General features: G+C 42.0%; 1 protein-coding gene across 4 annotated transcripts; it reads left to right on the forward strand.

Moving 5' to 3' along the window:
• The first annotated feature begins 3541 nt into the window (after positions 1-3541).
• On the forward strand, positions 3542-19241 carry LOC113572481 (ras-related protein Rab-33A-like). 4 transcript variants are annotated; one of them, XR_003410114.2, is made up of 8 exons: positions 3542-3835; positions 5518-5762; positions 6277-6406; positions 6702-7092; positions 7923-11228; positions 11536-12439; positions 13346-15845; positions 17386-17474. XR_003410114.2 is itself a non-coding variant. In XM_027002108.2 (8 exons), exons 2-7 carry the CDS (start codon positions 5569-5571, stop codon positions 15252-15254), a joined length of 6834 nt encoding a protein of 2277 aa, XP_026857909.2. In that variant the 5' UTR covers positions 3542-3835; positions 5518-5568; the 3' UTR covers positions 15255-15296; positions 17386-17463. The 4 variants fall into 4 exon arrangements, 2 of the variants coding, with proteins under 2 accessions (XP_026857909.2, XP_026857910.2); XM_027002108.2 differs by having other exon boundaries at positions 13346-15296; positions 17386-17463; XR_003410115.2 differs by lacking the exons at positions 3542-3835; positions 5518-5762 and having other exon boundaries at positions 6242-6406.
• Positions 19242-19526: the final 285 nt, after the last annotated feature.

Genomic DNA, 19526 nt, shown 5'->3' on the forward strand with positions numbered 1-19526 from the left:
TAACCAAGAACTCCATTACAGTGCCCCAAGCCCCATTTCCAGTGCACAATCCAAATCAAACACAAAATGGAGGAAAACCTCAATGGCACCGCTAGAAAACTGCATGAGTGGCCAACAGTACCCATTCAGAACAAAGAGGCCTGCCCTTCACTGCACCGCATAGCAATATCAGCACAGCCCAGACACACCGAACTCTTTGGCCAGATGTTTCTCGCGTTCCACAATCTGGTTCCTCATCAGCTGAACTTTCTCTGTTGTGATTGCTGGGCTCAGCCATGGTGGGAGAGGACACTATGCTGGAACAGCTCCCATGGGGCTGAAGCCCACTGGCATGGCTAATGGGCACCGCAGCCCCTCCAGCAGGACCAAGAGCTGTATGCTGGCAGCCAGAGGCAGCTTGGCCAGCAGCCTACAAGCCTCCTGCCATCTGCCCCACCTAGCACTGCTTCTCACAAATTTAATTACAATCTGAGAAACCTCCAGCGCTTTCAGCCTCTCCACATCCCTCGTTAGTTACAAAGTACAGTCTGGGGGATACTGGTTGCAAAAGCAAGCCGTATCCCCCCCACCCCCACCCCCACCCCCCCCCACCCCCGCGATATGCACTAATCAAATTTGTAATGATTAGTGGTAATTAGACAGTAGGAAATGAGAGCAAAACCCAAAGACTTCTCCAGGGAAGCAGAAACAGTAGGGGTATACATATTCAATAAACATCAGACATGCGGCAATCATGATAAGCAGACATTTACTATATCCCTTACACTTGCTGAGAGCGTGAAAGAGATAATTTCTTTATTTAAAAGTCAAAAGAGATATATTTTTACAGGTTCAAAAGCATGTAGACTAACTCAATTTTAAAGCTGATCCATTGATTTCAAATGTGCCTCTGCACACTTCTTGAAGAGTATATTCTTCTTGTACAGCTGGATATATGCTTTTGGAGCAGATGTTTACAATGGAAGACGATGATGATCCAACTTCACTTAATGATTCGCTGGAAAGCAGAAACGTGAATTCCTCTGAGTAAAAGCTCCTTTTCAATAGTTACATTTGTTTTTCTTACTACAATTTAGGTAATGAAAGTAGCTTATCGCTAAAGGCTGTAGCTAGTTTTTTTACTTTAAAGGTCTGAAAGAGACAATTAGTGCAGTTTTTCTTTTGCTTGCTAAGTAAACATGCTATTGATTGTTACTTTGGTTACTATTTAGTACTGACCTCTACTGGACAACACTAGCATCATTAACATGCCATTGTGTTGTATTCAAGGCAAACACTACACTACCAGAATGTGGGAGGCAGAGGTCCTCGAAGACCAGACTTGGGAACCACTGGCATCGAATTAGAAACCACTAATTCATAAGGTAAATTATATTATAGTTTAGATTACTTGCAGACCACAGCACATCTTTACAAATATATACTTCATGTCATAATTATACTGTGTATAAATCATCATAAGAACATCACAATTAAAGTGGACATATATTAATATACTTCATCCATATACATTTCATTCTCAATTGAAAGGCTCAGGAATTGGCTGAGGGCTTTCAAAAGTCCATGACCTAAGGTAAAATGATGAACCTATGCATCACAATGACGAGTGTAACACCAGAGTATATTAAGACTGCATCATCTTCTGCCACATCTCTCTGTCTGCTATCACCAGGGTACTTCAGGATACTTCACACTTCACACAAACATCTAGTAGACTTCTCAGAAGGTCTCAATCTTCATAGAAGGGCAGTTTCTCAAGTGCCATTGCCCTATTAAATCCCACCACCACTTCAGGCAGTATGGGAGTATAGTGTTACTGCAGTCTGGGGTTACTTGCAAGTGATGACAGCAGTGCTTTGAGAACAGGAGCTGAAGCTTGTTTGAGGAAGCTCAGCTCTCACCCCCACAAGACCTTCATATTTTCCAGAGCTAGATCACATACAGTCCTCCACTGTGTTTAACGACAGCACCAAAATATGGCACCAATTATGAGCAAAACAGGCAAAGTAAACTGCATTATTAAAATGGCACATTTACCACTTGGCACTTTACCACAGCATGGAAGCAACCGAATACTGTTCTTTGTTATCCCTGACTTGGGGCCTTTGTGTTGGGGTATGAGGGGAGGGCTAATTTGGTGTGTGTGCATATGTGGCTGTGTGTGCCTGCATGTGTGTGTGCACACCCCGTCTCGTTTCAAGCTTTTGAATTCCCATGTGTTATAGAACGATGCCGTATGCATGCATATCTCAAGGTTCCTCTTGGTTTCTCATAGAGTGCGTAATTGTTGTTGACCACAGGCTTCAGGCCCGCATGCAGCACTAAAAAAGAAGGCAGGAAACAGCCAAATGCATTTTCCAGCCACAGCATGAGACGCAAGGGCCGACCAATGAAGATTGTGTGTTTACTTCTCGGCCAGCAGAGGACCCAGGCCCGGTCTGAAAAAGAGGGCAGAATGGATGCCAAATGCCAAATTCAGAAGTACTGAGAAGTGCAAGCTGGGAGAGTGAATTTGGAGAAACACTGTGATATTTAATGTGCCACAGTACGTGTATGATAGCTGGAGGCCAATTAAATAGCAGACCTCCCATCAGAGATGAATTCAGAGCCAAGAATGGAATAAATCATTTTTTCAAAACTTTATTTTATCTAGCATTATATTTTATGTTTGTATATCAAAAGCCTTAAATTCTGCTGTATGAACAGAATCTCATATGCAATAACATGCAGAGTTCCTGTACTTGCATTATCATTTCATAACTTCTAATTTGACAGTTTTCTAAGATGGATGTCTGCATAACTGATATTCCACAGTTCTGAACATACTTTGTGCATAGAAATTGTTTTGGTTAGAGAAAACACTTATCTAGAGTTTGGACTGTTGGTTAATTTCATTCCTGTGGCTTTTACTCATTTTACTATGTGTGTGTGTGTGTGTGTGTGTGTGTGTGTGTGTGTGTGTGTGTGTGAGAGAGAGAGAGAGAGAGAGAGAGAGAGAGAGAGAGAGAGAGAGAGAGAGAGAGAGCGAGAGAGGAAGAGGGAGAATGAGAGAGAGAGAGAGAGAGAGAGAGAGAGAGAGAGAGAGAGAAAGAGCAGAGAGAGAGCATGAGTGCTTTTCCATTTGCTGAAACAGAATAAAACTTTAACACAGGGGATCCTTTTCATAGTATTTTCAATATTTGTTTTGCTATACCTTGGTATGATTAATGATATGATTTAAATAACAGCTTTGCCATTGGCTACTAGTCAGTTCACATTATGCATACATTATGAATAATAAGTTACAACTGCTCTGGTGACCTTACAGACAGGGCCTGAACCCAAGCCAATGTGGAGACCAAGTACCCCCTCTACTGAAAGAGAAAACATGGGAACATTAAGACAAGTGTGGGTGTATGGGTGGGTGGGGGGGGAGCAACAGCAAGAGAAACAGCTGCACCCATGACTCTGGAGACACAGGTAACAAAGGGAGAGCAAGAAATCACAAGAGAGGAGGAGGAGACAGAGGAGTAGGAGGAGGAAGAGGTGGGGAGGAGAGGAGGTGGCCGCAGGCCAAGTCAGCCAGCAGCATTCCACCCGTGCGCAGGCCAGCACAGAGCAGGAGTGGGGGAGATAAGAGCTTATCCAGATGTGGCAGAGCTTGGACTTCAGGAGGCAAAGACCGAGAGCTCTCCAGCCAGTGCTCCATCACTGCAAACACACAGTGCACCCTGCATGGTAAATAAGAAAAATACAGCATCAAACGGCTTCTTTCTCCGCTGCTCTTCTGAAGTGCTAATCTAACAAACTACACTGAAGAGTTAGAACTCAACTTCTTTTAAATACAGACCTAAAGGTAAGTCAGATTTGAAAGAGACTTGATTATTCATGTTTTTATGCATTCGGGGATTTGTTTTAGAAATGGACTTGTGGTGAGTTTACTGCAGAGTTGCTTCATAGTTATAACTGTTTCATCATGTAGCCATCATGTTTCCACATAAATGGAAATAATCTTTAAACACAAAAGCGGGCTTTGCGATTGGATATTTGCACATAAAACTTTTGACAATTATTTAACTGTGGCATATTAACATGAATAAGAGTTCTGAGTCTTTTGATGACACTATTACGGGTTAACATGCTTTTGTTTCATGATCGTTTTTCAGATAATTTAAAAAGGACGGTGCTCTCGGTTAAAACATGGGCATGTGCGCAGTATTTATAGCAGATGAGTGTAGAAAAGTCAGCTTTAAATTTCCTCTAACAGAAAACAAGCGTTACCTCAAGTTTCACAGTGTTTAAAGATCACTTTAAGATAACATTATGAACCTTCATTTCCGTAAATGAGTTTAGCATGTCTTAGAACAGCTGCTGTCTTCTGAGGTAAAAAAAAAAAACAACAAAAAACATCCAGTCACAGACAAACACACACGCACACACACATACATAGATGTGCACAAACACATGAACACAAACAAAGTAAAAGAGATTTCATATGGATATATGCAAGCTATTTTTATGCTTCCATTTTCCTACTAAAATGAAGATTATACAAAATGATTCACTGCTCCTAGAATATAAAATGAATCCCCAAATTTAACAGGGACAAGCCCATAGCCAAAGCTTTGATTTTAATATAGACTGATGGAATGCACTGTTGAAAGGATCCAAATGTGCTGCATTAATTTTATGTTGTTATTAGGTTTAATAGCCTCTGGCAGTTTCTCTTCCCTTGCTACAGTATAGAAAGTTAATTCTACCATAATCTGGCCAGAGTAACTCTAAGACTGGTTTTCTGAAATCACCCAAATCATCATGGGTCATTATCATTCCACTGACAGGCAAATAAATCATGCCTCACATTTTGCAATTATTACTCTTGAAACAGAGGAGTCTTGAGCAACTCAAAATGGCAAACAGGCAATAAAAGGAGAAGAGGCAGACACCCCTGGCGTTCCTTGCCCTGAAGTCTGAATATTTTGGCATTTAGGAAGTGCGGCACCTGTCATCATCCTCTTAAAGATTGTGGTATAATTGGGCTGTCGAGGCTTTGCTAAGAGAGGAAAACACTTGAGTAATGAATTAGTCCACAAGGAGAACCAGCAGTGGAATGACAGATCACAACAAATATCTCACTCAGTTATTATGCAATGCGCAGTATAAACGTGAAGAAGCCCAACAGCATAATATATCAAATTACCCTTTCATTTGCATGCCCTTCTTTTAGTACTGCCACTCATAACTGGTTAGTGTTAATATGTACATATAATTACAGATATTATTAAATTAAAACAGATGCATTTAAAACTCAGAACTGCCTGTCTTTGAAAAAAACTGCCTAATGATCAGCATGATTCTGTGTCATGTTCCAAGGAGCTCTTTGTGATCTGTGACTCACCCACCTAGTATTGCACAAAGCAATGGTAAAAGCTCCCTGGCCTAAGAAGTAACTCAGCGAAACGTAGCACGACTGCCCTCCCTCAGCTCCATTATCATCCTCATTATTTGTAAAATTGTGACTGTCTTCTGTATAAAAAGAGCAGATCCTTAAAACGGCACACGCAAATCGGAGGATGGTATGAGAGAGCCATGGCTCCACTGGGTGACCCTGCTCCCTGGCTGAAGGTGGCGCTGTTGCTGCTCCTGCTCTTTTTGTCCGCATGTCTGTGCGCGTGCCCCAGGTCCTGCAGCTGCCCCAACCCGAAAGAGGTGCACTGCACCTTCCGCCATTTGCCCTCGCTCCCGCGCAACCTGCCTAAGGACACAGAGAGACTGAACCTGGGGTAGGCAGCTCTGCCACTGTTCTCTGCGTGGAGGCATGTTAATGTGAAGTCTAATCACTGACTCCTTTTTTGTTATAATAGAAGACAGTTTTTGTTATCTTATGCTGTCTATTTTGGTGCAATGCACTTACAGAGAGTCAGGCTCTGCTACCACCATCAGTCATGTATAGTGAATAGTGAATATGTGAATAGTGGCATGTTAATTTTAACTCATTATTATATAGGAACTGCCAGTGATAAAACATTGTCAATGATTATACTTTATAGTAGCATTTACGTTTATCTGATACTGTTCATCTGAGATAGCACACTTTGCTATATCTTACTTGGCATAATTGTCTGTAATAAATCTCCATACTTGAAAAGTGAAAAGAACTGTTACAAAATAACAGGAGATATCTTAGGCAACTTTTCAGACAAAGAGATCCAATACTAAAAGATAAAAGGACAGATGTATTTCCTCCTGAATTTTAAAGTGAAACCATGTTTATGAGCTCCCGTATCCTCCCTGTAGCTATAACAGTATTGCCGCTGTGGGGCCCTTGGATTATGAAAAGCTGCGCCAACTTGAGATGCTTATGCTGCATGGGAACGACATCACGTCTGTGGCTTCAGGATCCTTTTACCACTTACGTTACCTCCAGGTGATTGGAGCCGTGTATGTGTGTACGCACACACACATGCGGGTATATGTCTATATGTGTAGAAATATGCACTTTTTATAAATAAAATTTGCACTGCACTATACCATGCACCACTCTTTGCCTTAAGTACAACCATATGAACGGTCATATCAGGTATGGAGCCTTCTCTGTCTGCTCTTCTGTACCTATCTTTTTTTAATTTCAGCTTCAAAGTGCTGCAGATACTTATCAAGTTCTACTTGCATTTCAGAAATTGAAAAGCAATTGAACTGAACATGTCTATTTATTTATACAGATATTAAAGCTGAGCTACAACAAGCTAAAGACAATAGACCATGGCATGTTCAAAGGGATGAGCAGCCTAGTGCGTCTGCACCTGGACCACAATCTAATTGGCTTCATCGAGCCGTTCTCCTTCACTGGGCTACCATCACTCAAGCTCCTCCAGCTGGAGGGCAACATGTTGCACGACCTCCACCCACACACATTCACCACCCTCTCCGTCCTGGGCACCTTCTGGGGTTCGGGCCTGCGTCACCTTCACCTCGCGGGCAACCAACTAGAGTACTTTCTGCCCGGCACGCTTCAGCACCTGAGCAGGCTGGAGCTGCTCTCCCTGCACAGCAACCCCTGGATATGCGACTGCCACATCCGTTGGCTCTTAGAGTGGGACAAGAAACACGAGGGTGAGGTTCGCACAAACTGACATGAAATGTCGGCCTACACGCACCCTGAACTCATAAAAGTCACCTTCAATTAATGGGATTTGGATTGGATCAATCTTCAAATAAAGAAAAAACCTCCACAGAAAAACCTTTAAACCAAATAGTGACTAGCACCACTTTATATACACTTTATATATGTAGTACCTGTGTGTTAATGCATACAAATATAAATACCACTACATTTAAACAACCGAGTAATTATATATTGTTTCCTCCTTCTATAACTGTGCATACCTCCTGAGATGGGACATGCTGGGTTAAAACAGGGACTCCCATTAATAGATTTGGCTCTTCCCCTTTTCCTCTTTCTTGGTCATTGTCTATTCCCATGTTTTATATTTTGCTATTTTGTCTGTCATCCACTAAATGACACATAAGCAGAAAGTGAAAATGAATTATCTGATTCCATTTGTGAGGAATCTGTTAGAGCATAATAATAATAATAATAATAATAATATTTCATTTCACTGGCTATGTGAAATTGACATTGTACAACGTTGTAATTAAACACTACAGAGCTCCGTTTGTAAAAAAAAGTTATTTCATTTAGGAATAATGGAGAAGAATGTCCAGATTCTTTTCCCATAAAACTTCTAACCCACTAACCAATGATCTAGCATGCTTAGTTGGAGCCATTCATCAACCCTAATCTGTCTCTCTCTCTCTCTCTCTCTCACACACACACACACACACACACACACACACACACACACACACACACACACACACACACACACACACACACACACACACACACACACACACACACTTGCTCACTGTCATTTTTGCAGGTGTGATTAAGTGCAAGAAGGACCAGGATGCTATTGCTGGTGAGAACTGTGCTGCATGTGCCTCACCACAGCCCCTCAACAGCAGCCAGGTTCTCCAGCTCTCAGCCCAGCAGCTCTCATGCAACAGACCTTCAATCCTCTCCCCGCTGAGGACAGCCGAGGGTGGCACCTGGGAGGACCAGGAGCCTGATGTCCCTTATGTCAAGGACCTAGAGCATCCACTGGGCCACTTGACATTCACACTGTCCGACAGCCATGGGAATAGAGCCCATGTCGCCTGTGACGTTACACGGCCAACTGAAGGGACCTTGATAGCATGGGAACAGCTGAAGGGGTCAAGGGTGGTGGAGGCAAATGTGACCCTGCTCTCTCTGCTTGAATGTGAAATCGACAGGGATGCTCTCCAGAACCTGTGGAGACTAGTTGCGTACTACTATGAGAGCCCAGCCATACTGGTACAAGGAGCAAGGCTCGAGAACACTTCAAAGGCAACCTTTCAGTACTTCCAGGCCACAAGTGAAGACTCACCTTACTTTACTGAACTCAAAGGGCATTTAATGGCTGATCCGGACTGGCTTCTGCAACCCAGGGTTACTCTTCAGTTGAATCGACGCAAGACCACAACAAAAAAGCTAGTGTTGAACTTCTCTACTTTTATATCAAAGCACATCAGTGAAAGAGGAGAGCAGGAAGACAAAGTCTCCTCCTGGGCTCTTATCCTGAGAGGAACCCCAAGAAGGATTCAGATAGCACTGGAACACTCTGAGGTCACTCTTGACTGTAATGTGCTTAGCTCTGGACATCAATCAATGGAGTGGATGCTTCCAGATCTGACCACTTTAGAAAAGACTGATTCTCACAGAATTGTGTCTGAGCATAACAGATTAGTCATCAAAAACACAAGCCTGTCAGACAGTGGGCTCTATCACTGTTTTGTGCGGACTGAGACAGATGTGGACATAATTTCCTATAGGCTCACTGTCAGGGAACGTCTTCTTAGCCCCAGTGACTTAAATGGAAAGAAGATGTCTGTGGACTATGGGGAATCACTCATTCTTCCCTGTTCAGTTACTTCACCTCAGCCAGTTGAGACCAGATGGATCCTACCAAAGCATGAGATTCTAAATGCATCTGATGCAAAAGGAAGAATCCATGTGTCACAAAATAACACTTTGATCATTAAAAACGTGTTGGATGAGGATACTGGGGAATATAGCTGTTTAGCAGCTAACCTTCATGGGGTGGATATGTTATCTCACATGGTTGTTGTAGCAAGTAAAAAAGAGGAAGACTCTTCAGTTAGTAGTGTGGTGGAAGGGGAGTCACACTTTCTTCATAGTGAGGACACAGAAGGTTCAGGATACCAAGAAATCAAGTACCCAACTGCGAAACAAACTCCTCAGAGAACAGATGGAAAACACAGAGGTTCAGGTGGAGTCCATCGACGGGGCTTTAAAGGAAAGCGCATCAAGGAGCAACCAAACAAATATGTCAAGGAGTTTGATCCAGATCGCTGGCCACAAATATTTGTAAAAGCTAACGCTAAAGTATCTACTGTGCAGCCAGCAACAATTATCACAACACAAGGAGAGACCACAACTGTGAAAATAACAACTCCTGCTCCTATGAGTCCTTATCCCACTACTGCTTTTGAATTTAGGTCTAGCAGTGCTACCAGTAGTGCCCATAAATATTATTTCAGTTCCAAGCAGCTTGTACAAGCCCCTCACAGAGAGCATACAGACTACAGTTCAGCAGAGCAAGAACAAATACATCAAAAATCTGTTAACAGGTTTAACACTCCGAGTTTAGCTTCAGTTCACCTCTCAACCACATTGTCCCCTATAAATTCAAATTTGGCACATGTGACACAACCAGAAAAACAGACAGACATTCACTTAATAGAGGAGAGAATAAGGGCAAATAGCAATCCCACCCTGAACCAAAGACGGAGGCCTCCATACAGAAGAAGACTTCCACCAAGAAGGCCACGACCACAGAAACCTATGCACCCCCCACCCACCACAACAAAAATAACACTCACAACTTCATCTTCCACAGCAGCTCCTTTATCTCCCATGTCCAGTTTTTTTCAAATGAACAATAAAAACACAGGGAGTAGACCTGTGACAGATTCTGAGATTCTGAGTGAACTCGATCCTCGTATTAAAAACCCTGTAAATGTGACAGTAATAGAGATGTCTCCTCAACTTAATAAAAAAACAAAACTATCACATGAAGGAAAATTAGTTAAAAATCAGGATAAAAACAAATATAATGGGTCAGTTGAGCTCATGATTACAGCTCCTATCACACTTGCACCCATGCAAAATAAGTGGTATAAACATGAAAACAGGGAAGATATTGGCTGGACAAGTAACAGAACAAATAAAAATAAATACATACAAAGGATAATAACTACAAGCTCTCCTAGTATTCAGATAACCAATACTAAACTTTCTATAACAGAGAAAGATCCACTAACCACAGAGAAACCAGCCTTGATTAACATCAGTAGAAAGAATGTAGATAACTCAGCAGTCAAGCCTGAGATTCCTGAGTTGCCTATCCACCCATGGCTAACCCAGAGAAGAAACCAAATCTCACCTGTGTCCAGGACTTATACTCCTTCTCCCTTCTGGACTTACACCAACCACATCCCAGTCTGGCCCACGATTCATGGATCAAGGCAGCACTCTTCATCGGACAGAATATGGCATTTACCACACACAAAGGAAAGGAGACTAGGGATCACTAACCGACCTGAAATCACAGCACAAACTGCAAAGCCCACTGCTTACATCCCCTGGTCAGCAGTGACAGCCTTGCCCCTAACCGTAGCACCACACAGCAGCACATCCTCTCGAGTAAGAGATTACTTGCTCCTAAGTAGGCTTCGAAACAAATACCGGCAATCCCAGCTTGATGCTTACCGTTTAGTCCAGCTGGGAAAGCCAGTTACTCTCAAACCAAGGACATACCAGCCCACCCCAAGGCCTCATCCAGCTCCAAATTTCCCAAGCATCCACAAGCCTGTGACATCCCCTTCTGTGGTAGCAGCAACAAGCAAGCCACACACCACAGCCAGCATACTGTATGGGAGTCGCTGGCACTACAGTCAATTTGGAACAAAGAAGTTGAGCACTGCATTGCCCTTTCCAGACCTGTTGGGTAGTGGCGCGAAACCCAGGATCATTGCAACTGACACGGTCAGTGTGTCTGCACTAGCAGAAGCAAATGTTCTCCTGCGCTGTCAGTCATCAGGGGACCCTAAGCCTGCTATCTCCTGGACTAAAGTCTCTACAGGTACGTAGCCTCATACTGAATTTAGAAACTATTCTGTGCTTACAATCAAAATAATTCCATCCTTGCACAGTAAATTAATACAGTCAACAGTTAAAAATCTATATGTAACATCAGCATGCATGATTACATTTTAGCTTTCATCAGAAAAATTAAAACCCAAAATCTACATAGCAACATGTGTTTGCTATGTATATTTGAGTTGTGTTTGATGTCCATCACAGGATCTTGCAAATATTAGCCCTGTTTAGTATCCTAATACAACAGATGTACTTTATTATCTGTTATCTATTATATATACCCTTTACAGGTGCTACAATTCAAGCCAGCACAAAACATGGACAAAGATTTGAGGTTCTTCCAAATGGTACTTTTGTTATAAAGAATGTCCAGCTGCAGGACCGAGGCCAGTACCTCTGTACTGCACAAAATAAATTTGGCTCAGATCGTATGGTGCTCACTCTTGCCATACAAACAGAACCTCCCAAAATACAGGGCCCCAAACACAGAGACATCTCTGTCTACCTGGGTAAGCCAATCAGCTTGGACTGTACTGCAGCTGGCAAGCCGCAAGCCCAGGTCTCCTGGATTCTACCGGACAGAACTTTTGTACGAGAGATAGTTGTTCTTGACAGACCTATATCACTTTTTCCCAATGGAACCCTCAGAATTAGATATGCAAACTTTTCCAGCAAAGGAGACTACAAGTGCATTGCTAGTAATGCAGCAGGTGCTGATACCCTGACCTACCACCTGCATGTTGCTGCACTGCCACCAACAATCAATGAGGAGGCCTCAGAAAGTATATCCCTTAATGCTGGCCGAAGCATTTATGTGCACTGCACAGCCAAAGGTGAGCCTGAGCCTCTCCTTAAGTGGGTTCTTCCTGACAGTTCACAAATGAAACCAACACAATTCATTGAGAGGCGCCTCTTTGTATTCCCCAACGGCACACTTTATGTCAAAAGTGTCTCACCCACGGACACAGGGAGGTATGAGTGCTTGGCTGCAAACGTGGTCGGCATCACTAAGAGAGTGGTGGAGCTGGATGTTCAGCAGGAGGCTGTTGGTCCCTGGAAAGGTCTGGTTCAGCAGCACCATGTCTCAGCCATGTATGGGTCCATGGTTTTCCTGCATTGCCCTGAGTCCACACGTTCCCACAGAGGCACTGTCTGGAGGCTGCCATCTAGAGCTCTACTGGAGCCCCGCCAAAGGTACAACTGCAGTGTTAGCATTCCCCCTCCCTCATACATATATGCCACCCCCAATACATACATACATTTTATATAGATAGATAGATAGATAGATAGATAGATAGATAGATAGATAGATAGATAGATAGATAGATAGATAGATAGATGTATGCATTAAATAGATGTATGCATTAAATACATAGTTGGATTAATATTTGTGTTAACACTGTAAATCAGGACATAGGATTTTTATTATTTATTTATTTTATTATGTGTTATTTAGTGTTTAGTATATCTACCATCTGCAGTTGGATGGACTATGATTCTAACACATGTGGAAGGGTGTCTTTCTGTGCAAGCATAATTCATAAACCACATGCTCAGAATGTAGGAGACGCTTTCCTTTACAAAACACAGCTGGTGTCAGATAATTAAAGCCATTCATGTACAAATATAACTTCCATTCATACAGTTTCAACCATAACTGGCACTTTAAAACTCACCCCAGATTAGCTTCGTCATTACTGTAATACAAACAATGTCTTACAAATGTGAAACAGCCTGTGGTGTCAGACAGAAACCCAAATAAACCCTGCTGATCCAGACAATACAATAGTCACATTCCTCATTATTGAGCACACAGAAACAGGGTCCTCTTACACCTCATAGTAATATATTTAATTAAACTTTAAAGAATATTTCACCAAACCTCATAATTACTTATTTTGCCATAAACTGACTATGAGGCAAATTAATGCTATGAATTTACAAACCACAACCATCTAAAAGAGATAAATATCAACAAGCATAAATGAAAAAGTCAGAATATTTTAAGTTTACATTTGAGAAAGAATTGCTTTCACAGTTATTTAAAATAACGAAACGTGCGAAAATGTGAACTGACAGTTTCTCTGCTTTTGTCTCCAGTCCTCAGAGACACATAACTGCTTTCTCTAATGGCACTCTCAGGATCCTGCAGTTGACTGAAAAAGATGGTGGCAGTTACCTTTGCATGTACCAAAAGCCCAATGGAGAGGAAATTGAATTGTTTCAGCTGGAGGTCCTCATGAAACCACCCAAGATAGAGAACATAGGCACTCCACAAAAGAGAGTCACTAATGGAGACAACTTCCTTGTGGATTGTGTAGCTTCGGGTCTTCCAGACCCAGAAGTATCATGGAGTCTGCCTGATGGTACAGTGATAAACAATGCTCTGCAATCAGATGACAGCGGAACACGCAGTCGTCGGTACACTATCTTTGGTAACGGCACTCTCCTGTTGCAGCAAATGGGGGAAAATGATGAAGGCGATTATACATGCTATGCAAAAAACACACTGGGGGAGGATGCAATGAAGGTGAGTGTTGAGGTGATCCCAAATTCCCCCCAGATTTCCTCCAAAGACCACATGTCTCTTTGGGCTTCTCTTGGCCAATCAGTTCAGATGAAGTGTGATGCTACAGGTGAACCTGTACCCACTATTATCTGGATTTCACCAAACAATGAGATAATAACCTCGTCTTCAGTTAAATATCAAATATTGAATGATGGGACACTGATCATAAAAAAGGTGACTTTGGCAGACCAGGGAAAGTATGCATGTGTCGCACGGAACTCAGCTGGTGATGACATTAAGAATGTGAATCTCCAAGTGGAAGTCCGCGAGCCACATATCAATGGAAAAAGAGGACAAACAGCCAGTAAAATTTTGGCAGTCTCCTATCAGACTCTGTTGCTGCACTGCACTGCTGAGGGCATGCCTGAGCCACAGGTAACATGGACCACATCTTACGGTATGTCTCTGCCCACACCATACGTTGGGGGCAGGTTCCAAGTCCACAAGAATGGAACTCTTGAACTACGAGGCCTCCGGAAAACTGACGAAGGTAAGTTTCTCTGTGTGGCCAAAAATTATCTGGGAGAGGCAAGTCTAGTAATTGATCTCGAAGTTGCATCACTTGCTGAAAAGCCAAGCTTCCCAGTGCCAAACATTGAGGTTTTACCCCTCAAACTAGATGGAGATGACATTACTTTGAAATGCCAGGCTGTAGGGAGACCAAAGCCAGAGTTTGTTTGGATTCTGCCCAACACTACAGTGCTGGCTTCAGGCATGAAACTTAAGAGGTTTATCCACTCCTCGGGAAATGGGACTTTGTACATTATTCAACCAGTGCCAAGTGACAAAGGGGTTTATCGCTGTCTGGCCAAAAATGTAGCAGGACAAGCAGAAAAGCGCTATGCTTTAGAACCCGGAAAGAAGCCCCAAATTCGAAGTACAGCTTCATCTATGAAGATTTCACTTGGACAAACACTCAGCATGCCATGCACAGTGGATGGCTGGCCCCAAGCAACCATCACTTGGACTCTCCCAAATGGTCTGGTATTGGACAGGCCTCAGGTTATTGGAAGAGTCACTTACTTATCAAATGGAACACTTCATCTTAGAGAAATTGCAAAGTTTGACAGAGGAACGTACACTTGCAAAGCCACTAACATGTTTGGATCGTCATCACTGTCATATCCTGTAACTATTATGGTGTTTCCACCACAGATCACTAATCCACCACCATCCATAATAAGAGTTGCAAAGGGGTCTCCAGTAACACTAAACTGCATTGCTGCAGGTATTCCTAAACCAGACATTTCTTGGACTCTACCAGGACGCACCACACTTGTGCCCAACAATCGCTTCACTGCATTAGGTGGAATTCACATGACCAAGGATGGCAGTTTGGTAATACAGGATCCCAGCCTAATGAACTCAGGGATTTATAAATGCAATGCCAAAAATGCCCTGGGTACAGACTTCAAAGCAACATACCTTCAAGTGATCTGAATGTGTGGAGTAGAGAGATATTTGAAGTTCAAATACTTCAAGGTACGTGCACATCATCCTTGTAAACAAATGTAAATAGAACCTAAAATGACTTCAGCTGCATTTAAAGTTAATAACACAACCTAAGGAATTTTCACATGGGCATTATTCCTCCTTCATGAGTGTGTAAAGAATTTTGTTACAGCCATGGGATTGGAACCAACAAGCTAAAGTTCCAGTAACGTATGAATTTTAAACTTCTGTATACATAATTTAAAGAAATATTGGTTTGTACATAAAATTATATATTCAAATGTTTGAAACATATATGCTTGTGTTTTGATAATGTATGAAAATGCATATTTTTAAATTGGAAATCAGATGCGATTTGAAGGGAAAATAGGCAAAATTGTTGTTTGTATGCAGAGTAAATGTACATCTAATATATACCCACAAGATTCTATGCATTTTCATTCAGAACAAAACAGCCTTTCACTGTCAGAGTAGAAGGGAGCCTTGTATGGCACAAATGTTAGCATTGTTCTGATATCCGCACCAAAGATGAGACACAAGCGGCCAGTTCTACAAACTGATTAGTTACTGACACACTGGGTGAGTAAAAATTATTTGATGGGAACATTTACAACAACAGAAAAAAATTAATTAATAAATTAATGTGTAGCCTAAACCCATTAATATCTATTGTTACACCGCTCGTAATAATTTCAATACTGTATATTTTTATTATTTTTAAAGTAATATAATTATGGCAAATGGATTTAAACATAGTCATTAGAGCTGTATAGTTCATGTCTTCACGTATAGGCTGATTAACATAGCCTATTCCACGAGGTTGTAGCAGCGAAAATAAATGAACAGAACAGTCTAGTGTCAGATAAGCCGCGTGCGTGTTACAACTTATCACAGTGACCAAAAATAAAAGTCCGAACATAGATAGCTAACATTCTATCAATTTACTATGCACTTGCCTGCAGTCCTAGCCTTGCATCTGCATACGGGAAAGAAGCGGAGGGAGGGGATTTGTACCACCCCTTCCCCCATCCTTACCAGCAGAGCAGTGGTGCACAAGTGTACGCACATCTTTTCACCGTAATGGCAAATGAAGCAACTGAAAATAGACGAGGAACTGCAAACGTACGAAATGCTAACCTCACGTCGTCCTTCGACTTGAGCGCGTCTCTGGACCATAGTGTGCAGACACGAATTTTTAAAATCATTGTAATCGGGGACTCGAATGTTGGTAAGACGTGTTTAACCTTCCGATTCACCGGTGGATCCTTCCCGGATAAGACCGAGGCCACAATCGGTGTAGATTTCAGGGAGAAAGCCGTGGAGATCGAAGGCGAGAAAATAAAGGTGGGTCGTAAGGATGGGCTCTCGAAGGCCGACATGTCATTGTCTTAAGCACCACAATTCGTAATGTATGTTTCAGTCAATGGCATGACAACGAACCAGATTCCTCTGTTACGAGGAAACGTCTCTTGTGTTTGGTTCCTTTTATGTTTGCATTCAGATCAATGTCAAACTTCGAATGATCGCACTATGTGTGGGTTACAAATTCACGGTGTTCGTGTCTGTTGTGACTGCTGTTTATTTGTAAGAATGTTAGCCTTAAGTGATTACAGATCCCAAGAGACCTCTCCTCATATTACATTGGACTCTGAATTTAGCAGGATATTTTTCTTGTCCATTGATCTCTTTTCATTTGATGTAGATTCTGGTGAAGTGTCATTTCACGTTAATTAAAAATACAGTGAAGGCCCCTTGTATGCTTTTGTAGGAGTATTGAATGAGACCAAGTTCAGTGAGTGCCATGCTAATTCAGTGCAGCTTTATCTATATAAACTACGTGGTAACGAATGTAACATCCAGAGTACAATGTTTTAAGAACATCAAGAATGAGCTTGAGACATAACATTGATTGAAGATTGGGAAAGTATGGTTACAAAATATATAAAATACATTCTATGGAAAACTTGCGTTACTTGTGAGTATCATTAAAAGATGCTTTTTCAGTCTCTTTTCTCAGTTATCAGCATCCTTTTTCTCTTAAAATGATCTGCACTGACACAGCACAGCTCAGTCTCCTGTGTCTTGGTTTCCCTTCTGCTGCATTTGTGTGAACGCACAGGTGCAGGTATGGGACACCGCAGGTCAGGAGCGCTTCCGAAAGAGCATGGTGGAGCACTACTACCGCAATGTACATGCTGTCGTTTTCGTCTATGATGTCACCAAGATGGCCTCGTTCCAGAACCTGAAGACCTGGGTGCAGGAGTGTGACGGCCACCGTGTGTCACCCTCTGTGCCCCGTGTCCTCGTGGGCAACAAGTGTGACCTGGTGGACCAGATCCAGGTGCCCTCCAGCACAGCACTGAAGTTTGCTGACGCCCACAACATGCTGCTGTTCGAGACGTCAGCCAAGGACCCCAAGGAGAGCCAGAACGTGGACTCCATCTTCATGTGCCTGGCCTGTCGCCTGAAGGCCCAGAGGTCACTGCTGCATAGAGACGTGATGAGGGAGGACGGGAGGCTGAGGCTAGGCCACGAGTCCGAGCCTAAGAGCACCTGCCCCTGCTGAGGACCCACGACTGTGAAGCCTGCAATGCCCCCTAGTGGTCTTTCCCTAAGGTCCATCCACACTGAGGCCAAAGAGGGACTAACATTGATGGCTGCAAACAAAGAACGTGCCTGCAACTAATGACATTTTAAATTTGTGGTGACTTTTCAGTAAGCCTTGTGTTTGCTTGGTTTGTTGTTTTTCTGTATGTATAGTTCTCAATTTCTGGTTTTATCTCACCTGTCACAGAAAACATGTTTTGTACATTGGAGGATGTGATCCACACACTGTAATGATGCTCTGTTTAAATTTGTGTATTCTCCTAATCTTCCTGAATATTTAGAAATAGGGACTTCTATTCAGAATTCCAGTCACCCAAATAACATTCAGCTGTGGGAACTTGTGTCCTACCAATAATCTATTTTTATCTTCAAGAACACAATCAACTCAAAAGATTACTGCGCGCAATAAGGCATACTATACCAAATGTGATTATTTATTCATCAGGAGCCAAAACCTTTTGCGGTCAGGAACTGCATAGAAATGGATTTGCTGGCCTCAAGGAGGTATTGCATGTGCCATGTATTCCATTGCACATGGGGTATTTCTAGGTATTCGTTCAAATGTTTATATGCCTTAAAATATGGGGCTCATATAATCATCTATTATGATAAGTGTCTTTGTAGACAAGCAATATCTCACACTTCTCCTTATACAATAACAAAATAATGACTAATCCTGATTAACTGCATGTTGTATTATTGGACAGTTATAAATGGTGATTGCTGTGTATGCAGTCATATACATGAGATAATAGTGTGGATGGACATTTGGAAAGTATATTTAAGTTCTAGCAAGAAGACTACATTTCCCATCAAAGCATGCCTTGAACAAATGCTGTAAAATGTGAGGTTGACATGGTTTATCATGTAGCAAGATGCCAACTTGCTTCTGTCTTTAGCCCATCACGTATCTGAAATCAAAGTGATATTTCAACTTCATTCAGCCATCTGTAACAGAAGGTCTCAGGTAAAGCATAATAATAATAACGACTCCCATTTCATCAAAAGAGTAAAAAATACAAATATTTGATAGGAAAACAAGCGAGAAGTTGATGTAACAAAGATATTAATTTTATGCTCAAATTAATGTCAGGATGAAGGCTACTGCTTGTGTAGTGATAAACCAAGTTTATGGTTGCCCCAGTAATAACATACACTCAGTCAAACTGTTGTTCTGCCAGTATTCTTTTCCTTTTTTACTTCTCTTTTCCTATATCCATACCTTGAGTTGCCTCGGCTTCTTTTGCACACTTTTCTTGTGTGGTCTCTAATACATGAGGAAGGAGTGTGTTTTTTACTGTAAATTGACATGTTTCTGTGCATCTGTTCAGTTTTGAGCTCCAGAATTAAATGTCCAAACCATTTCAAGTGGCACTCAAAATTTTGTGACACAACTAAAAAAATGCACACAACACACTGTTACGTAAAAGAAATGTAACACATCAACTAAATTCCAAAGTTGGCAGTTTCTTGTATGTCCAAAACAAATTACAAGCTAAATGAACCAGTGCGAATGGAGAGAGCACATTCTGAAGTACACTCCAGCTAGTGCACCTTCTTCACACCAATCCAAGTCTGTTGATGTGTTTTTTCAGTCAAAGAAGCAAAAGAAGTAATGATGTAAAATGCATGTAAGGTAGTTCATATTAATTT

Source organism: Electrophorus electricus, chromosome 12 (genome assembly GCF_013358815.1).
Source record: "Electrophorus electricus isolate fEleEle1 chromosome 12, fEleEle1.pri, whole genome shotgun sequence".
Taxonomy (NCBI): domain Eukaryota; kingdom Metazoa; phylum Chordata; class Actinopteri; order Gymnotiformes; family Gymnotidae; genus Electrophorus; species Electrophorus electricus.